At 30.5% G+C, this 7,176-nt stretch overlaps 1 protein-coding gene and 1 long non-coding RNA gene across 2 annotated transcripts; one reads left to right on the top strand and one right to left on the bottom strand.

Annotated features, from left to right (window-relative positions):
• Nucleotides 1–1,637: 1,637 nt before the first annotated feature.
• LOC111891732 (uncharacterized) lies at nucleotides 1,638–3,347 on the bottom strand. Its single transcript, XR_006183342.1, has 4 exons — nucleotides 3,067–3,347; nucleotides 2,703–2,951; nucleotides 2,367–2,443; nucleotides 1,638–1,886 (listed from the first exon to the last, which is right to left on the bottom strand). It is a non-coding gene; the product is annotated as an uncharacterized LOC111891732 (long non-coding RNA).
• A 1,422-nt stretch (nucleotides 3,348–4,769) lies between these two features.
• LOC111891759 (dehydrodolichyl diphosphate synthase 2) lies at nucleotides 4,770–5,952 on the top strand. Its single transcript, XM_023887825.2, has 3 exons — nucleotides 4,770–5,261; nucleotides 5,346–5,413; nucleotides 5,514–5,952. The coding sequence occupies exons 1-3, from the start codon at nucleotides 4,896–4,898 to the stop codon at nucleotides 5,950–5,952; spliced, it is 873 nt and encodes a 290-aa protein (XP_023743593.1). The 5' UTR covers nucleotides 4,770–4,895.
• Nucleotides 5,953–7,176: the final 1,224 nt, after the last annotated feature.

Here is a 7,176-nt window from a genome sequence, read left to right as displayed (position 1 = left end):
ATAAGCCTTGATAGTGGAAATAAAAATTTGTAAACAAATGTCTCAACTCAGTAATAGCATACCCTCATAATTAATTTCGGAAACAAAATATTCATCGTCCGCTGCTTTGCGCGGGTAACGACTAGTATATATATATATATATATATATATATATATATATATATATATATATATATATATATATATATATATATATATATATATATATATATATATATATATATATATATATATATATATATATATATATATATATATATATATATATATAGCCGCGCAAAGCGGCGGGGAAGAATAGTTCATTCTGGTGATTAGTTCCTTTCGCCCTTTCGGTTTGTAACATAAATTCTAACTTTGACTTTGTGACAAATTCTATTTTAAATTTAAAAATTAACACATAAAACAACAATAAGTCAGTTATTTTTCGGTTTGTAACATAAATTCTAACTTTGACTTTGTGACAAATTCTATTTTAAATTTAAAAATTAACACATAAAACAACAATAAGTTAGTTATTTGTTCAAGAGGATCTGTTTCCTAATTCAAATTGGCAACAACATTCAATTCTCTTAGGTGCTGTTTGTTTTTTAGAAGCGAAAATTCATGAAGTCTGCAGACCACCTCTGCAATCCTCTGTAGCAGAAGAGGTGGAACAAACGGCTGCAGCCTATAATAAGAAGCATGTTTGTTTTTTAACATCTATAGACTGCTGCAGTAAACTGAAATTTAAATAAATTAATTTTATAAACTGAAAATAGTTCTCAACACCGAAATTTAATAATTCTAGTTTTAAAACATTGAAATAATAGTAAAAAGAACATGTAAAAAAACAAAAATATAAAACTCTTTTTTTAAAAAAACTTTAAAAAATGTAAAAGAAGCTAATAGTTTTATTCTAGAAAAAAAAAACTAATTTTAAAAAACATTAAAAAAGAAGATAATAAAAAAATTAAGAAAGTATTGCAAACATTGTCTACAAAGTTCGTAAAAAATTATACATGTTAAAAAAGATGCAACTGAAATTGAAAATATTATTAATAAAACGGTAAAAAAAATTAAAAAAATCATGTTAAAAAAAATCGTGGAAATTATAAAAATAAATTGTGTCACATCCGTAAATAAAAATTTAAGAAAATCAAAGTTTAAAAAAAAAATTAAAAAAAAAGTTATACAAAAATTCTTAAAAAAACACTTAGAAAAAATGAAAGTTGAAGAGGTTAAAAGAGGCAAGTCAAGTGCTGCGCTACGCAGCACACGTGCAGATGTTTTGTAGTCTGAAGTCTTCCAAAAAACAAACTGCTGCGAGATGGAAAGTGTTGCGCGTGTGCTGCGCCGCGCAGCAATAAGTGGTTTGAAGAGGTTTTTATAGAAAAACAAACAGCAAATTTGTTAATTAGTGGATGGGTCTCTAAGTTATCTCATTCTTCTAAGTTATCTCACTCTTCTAAGAGTTATCAATGCTTTTGAATGAGGAATGTCAACTAAATGCCAACGCCCATCCATTATTACTCCAAAATAGGTTCAGTTTATTTACCATAAACCCACCCAAAAGCACCTAAAAAGGGGTGAAAACATTTACAAGTTATCAAGGAAAGAAAATTTCATCTTTATGTTTCTAAAAAAAGAAATCTAAAACAGATCACAAAGAACAAAATTTAGACTCTAGAATAATACTATACATGTTTCTTTTCTTAGTCCAATATCATTTTAAGAATATAGCAAAAAGATTTATAATTTTTTACACCCGAAAATCGGAAGATAAGAGCCCAAAAGGTTATGTAAACATAAACACCGAAGACACAAAATTAGCAAAATGAGGCCCCTTTCACATTACCAGAGAACAACAGTGAAAAAGTTGAAAAGAAAACCCACATATTCTTCTTCACCTGTACAAAAACAAGAGGAAAGCAATGTTAAGAAATGGTGACCATATAAAACAAAGAGAAAGAAAAAGTGAAGTTCACACACCACCACCAAATCATGGTTTTGCACTTATAACTACTTCACGTTCTGGGATAATTATACTGCCTTGAACATGAGACACCATGAATGCATGAAACAAGATAGATGTGAATACTATAAATATGACTATTCTGCCCTTACAAAGCTAAAAAATGTACACTACAGGAACCAAAATTATAACTCTTTATGACGTTTGCATGAAGTAATACGAAGGTAATGTTTTTACGGTAACCATAATTGGTAAGTTCAATTTTCTTGTAGGACCATTTCAAAAACTAACAACCCAAAACTTCATTACTGAGGAAACGATAAATGTAGATGATAAGACTTTTGTTACTTATAATCATTAAAATTATTTTTTAATCCATTCATTATCATAAGATACTTTTATAATCTTGACTTACACAATCAAGCAGGATGTTAACAACCTTCAAATCAATGGATATGAGCATCTCTACGGCCCAATCGATGTCTTCAACACCTTATATCATAAAATAGATAATCATGTTTAGTGAAAAAAAACAAGAGGTGACCAGGTGGGTCATGTAGCTGCCATGGATACATAGAATGTAGGTCACTTTTAAACCTGGTGACTACAAACGGGGTTCAGGGCACATAGGGAAAGCAAATTCTATATGTATGCTTCATTCATTTAACATTTTATTCTAAAAAAAAACTGGAAAGAAGATGCAGTAAGGGCTCGAGGCCAAGTCTACAAACCACAAAAGTAGTGACGTTACCTTTTACTTGTTGATACCTTGAAAACGTTTGATAGAGCCTTCTTATCTTGTTGTTATCGTCTTCTGCATAGGAAGAGTAAGAAAATCAACCAAAAAAACATATTTTTTCTAGTAAAAAATGATAACCAAATCGAGAGAAAAAGTAAGTCAGGATCAGAATATGAAGATGGATATTAACGAAAACCGCTTTCCTTTTAGCTGATGAATTTTGAAATTGTGATTTTTAATCCATTACATAAAATCAAAACCCTGTAACAACAAAAATTAAGTAAAAAATTTGATTATGTGAAAAGAGATATTAGGAATTGAAAATCAAACAATAAATCGAAAAGAATAGGGTGAAGAAGAGAGAAACGAAGCATACATGTGTTACCGTGGAGAGTCCCGGGGAGAAGGGAGTAGGTGCGGTTATTAGATGATGGTCATTGTTTTGGTGTCTTCCAACAAAAACCCTAGAATAAAAAAGAAATTCCCATATTCCAAACTGTATATTTCAATCACATAGAAGAAAAGTAAAGAGGATAAGGGAGCACCGGCATGTGGTGGGGATTAATGGAGTTATTGGTGGAGGAGAATGGTGAAGCGGCAACTGGTATAGAAGAAGGGTAACCTACCCACTCTGCTATAAGTGTGGTTAGTGTTTGTTGAGAGTGAAGCCGGCGGTAAGTGGTGTGATGGTGGCGGTAGACACAGGCCCGTCCCAGAGGGTGGGCGATAGGGGCAACCGTCCAGGCCCATCTTTCAAAAGGGCCCAAATTTTTTATTGAAATGGTTATATTTAGAAGATAACACAAGTAATTTTCTTTCAATTATTGAGTTATTATAAAAAACTTGATGACATTTATGTATTTTAGGGGCCCATTTTTTTTCTCTCGCCCTGGGCCCAAAATATGTTTGGAACGGCCCTGGGTAGACAAAGGATGAGGAAACACTCGTTAGTTGTGGTGGTTCATTGTTGGAGAAGTAGGCAGAGAATGAGGAGGCGTGTTTAAGTTTTTCCTAAATCGGAGATCATTATAGAGATCGGACGACATACTTAATAAGGTGGCCGGTGGTTTAGGAAGAAGGATGTTGATCTCGTTTTTATTCAAATGATATGGAAATGTCGAGATATAGCAGGAACATGAATGCGAGAAAAATCGGGATTCTAAAACTGAATCCCTGTAAATTCAATTTATCATCCGACTAATATGGATTCAACAAGACTCGATCAAGGATTAAAAGTCTAAAAATAAGGAAAGATATGATCATATTTTAATATAAAAGATATTTGTTTCGTTGACTTATATTTTAATATTATTTTATTCATACTGATTGTATTTTAGGCTTAAAGATTTGAACGTCTTAAAAAAATAATATTATTATAATGAATCTATTAATGGAAATAATATTATTTTCTTTTATAATCAAGGTAGTATATATATATATATATATATATATATATATATATATATATATATATATATATATATATATATATATATATATATATATATATATATATATATATGGAAAAGTGAATATACCCTTAAGGGTATATAAGCTTAGGTACCCAAACTCACCATACTACGTCGTTTTGTATCATATAATACATTCTAATTGTTCAATGTTCTTATAATTTAACTTCAAACTTGATTTACTTCCAAGATTATTATAAATTACACATAAATCTTCCTCTTACGTAATTTTCATTTTCAACTACAATATATATAGCCTAATAAGTATTCGGCAAAAAGATATGATATAAGAGAAAGATATTAGTGAAATTTCGAAAATCTTGAAAGTTAATCAAGTTAAGAGTTGAAGTTTACACACATTATAATAAATATATTAAACAAAACGACGTATTATAGTGTGTTTGGGTACGTAAGCTTATATACCTTTAAAGGTATAATATATATATATATATATATATATATATATATATATATATATATATATATATATATATATATATATATATATATATATATATATATATATATATATATATATATATATATATATATATATCACATTTTCTTTGTGATTATCTTTGATTCTTTTTTTTTCATCCATAATATAAGAGAGGCTTCAAGAGTGTGACTATATATCTACTCAAATGTAATTATTTTGGCAATCATCCGAAATACCTCGTGTCGGATTATTACTTCATCTTCTTCCAATCATCATCACCATAATCGATCTTTCATAATGCTATCTTTTTCCCTCTACTCACCCATTCCTTGCTCTTATTTTCCAAAGCGCTTCTCTCTATCAACCAACAAACCTTCTTTTCATGTATCCATCAAAGATCAATTTGCCTGTAGCGGTGGAAACACATGGCCTGAGGAATCGGTAGTTACTCCAGAGGGGCTTCATCGCGAGTTAATGCCGAATCATGTGGCAATCATCATGGATGGAAACAGAAGATGGGCTCGATCTCAAAGATTGATGCCTCAGGCCGGTTACTTGGCGGGTGCCAGAGCCTTGAAGTTGGTGGTTGATCTCTGTCGTAAGTGGGGAATCCAGGTTCTCACCGTCTTCGCCTTCTCATCTGATAACTGGTTAAGACCCAAAGTATGTGTGATATTGATATTAGATTAATTCCAGTTTCATAAGTTATTTTCTGGGTTTAATATTTGTGCGATTGGTTGCTGGTAGACTGAAGTTGATCTCATCATGGGTCTGATTGGAGATAAAATAAAAGATGAAATTGCTTATATGGAGAGGTAAATTTCTATTGATTACAACATGTTATTGTTCGACCATTATCCAATTTTAAAAGAGAACTGTGATTGAATTACGTTGATCATTTGCTTGATCGAACAGGGAGAATATCCGGCTTTCTATCATGGGAGACGTATCAAAGCTTCCACAATCCTTGCGAGAAGTTATCACACATGCTGAAAACACCACGAAGAACAATTCACGACTCAATCTTGTTATAGCGGTTAATTATAGTGGCAAGTATGACATTGTCCAAGCTTGTCAAACCATAGCTCTAAAGGTCAAAGATGGTGTGGTTAAATCCGAAGAAATCAATGAGTTGATGATTGATAATGAAGTTGGTATGAAGTCCATGCAATTACCACACCCTGATCTCCTTATTCGGACTAGCGGGGAGGTTAGAGTGAGCAACTTTTATTTGTGGCAGTTGGCATATACTGAACTATACTTTATTCAAACACTTTGGCCAGATTTTGGAGAAGATGAACTTTTACGTGCTTTACATGTTTTTCAAGAGAGATCAAGGAGATATGGTGCATGAATTGAAATTCTTTTAAATGGTCTAAGAATTGAACACATGTTATATGCTTAACTAGTTTATAAGCTGTGGAAATCACGGTTACAAAAATAATTGAACTTTTATTATAAAAACTCAAAATTATTAATCAATTATTTTAAATAAATTATTAATTAAGAGATTTTTTTAGTTATATGAAATTATAATCATTGATTTAAATAAATATGTGAAATTATATCACTTTATAATTTGTATTAATTTTATTTTAATTTTTATTCTAATGTTATTAATTTAATGTCATTAGAGTGGTAAATTTAAATTTTGAAATTTGAAATGAATAATCAATAGGTTGATAAATCACATGCATTAATTAGATGACATAATATGGTGACACATAGCAAAAAGAGAATAACATATAAATTAATTAAGAAGCCTAATAGAATGACATATGTCAAAATAAGAATAAAACTACTATTTTATTTGAATAGAGATTAGACTTTTGAGGTGATCAGGTGACGCCGACTTGTTCAATCAAATGCTATTCTTGGACAAAGCTTTTTAAGTCGATCCGCCTATGTTTGTATGCTTATGAAACAATTTTTTTTTTTTATCCGTTAATGCTACTCATACTGAATTAGACATTACGTTTCAACCGTTTAAACAATTTGATGTAAAATATTGTATGTTATGCTTCTATAACTATAATGAAAACATTGTTACATATTTCTGTTGGGTTCTTTTAGCCATGACTAGATAGCCAACCTTTTTAGGCCCATCTTCTTTTAACCCATATATAATTTCTATATAAATATAAGTTTTCAGCCTTTATTTTAGGGTGCGTCTATTTCTTTTTAGCTTTCTTTAGTGATACGAAAGAAAAATATATTTTTACCGTTTGTCTGCGTTTTTCCTAATAGTTTCATTTAAATTTCACTTGTTGTGTAAATTAAAAGAAATTTAATGTGTAAAATAATTACATAAAGCTCGAGGGAGTGGTGTGCGCAGCTAAGGTGGCAAAACCACGGCCACTCCCTCAAGCCTAAAGAACATGATTTATTTATCTCGAGCATGGTTATTTAATACGGTATTCCTCTAAAACCGAGCATAATAGAATAAATTCAATTTATAGCTCCCAAAAAATGTTTTTTTTTAACTGGAATGACTTCCACAAGATCTAGGGAAATTTGAAAGTTGGAACAAGTTATAAATTTAAAATCATGGAAACAACACCATTAAATATGTCAAGAA

The sequence above is a fragment of the Lactuca sativa genome, chromosome 5 (genome assembly GCF_002870075.4).
Source record: "Lactuca sativa cultivar Salinas chromosome 5, Lsat_Salinas_v11, whole genome shotgun sequence".
NCBI classification, from domain to species: Eukaryota; Viridiplantae; Streptophyta; class Magnoliopsida; order Asterales; family Asteraceae; genus Lactuca; species Lactuca sativa.
This window is presented reverse-complemented; position numbering and strand designations above follow the sequence as displayed.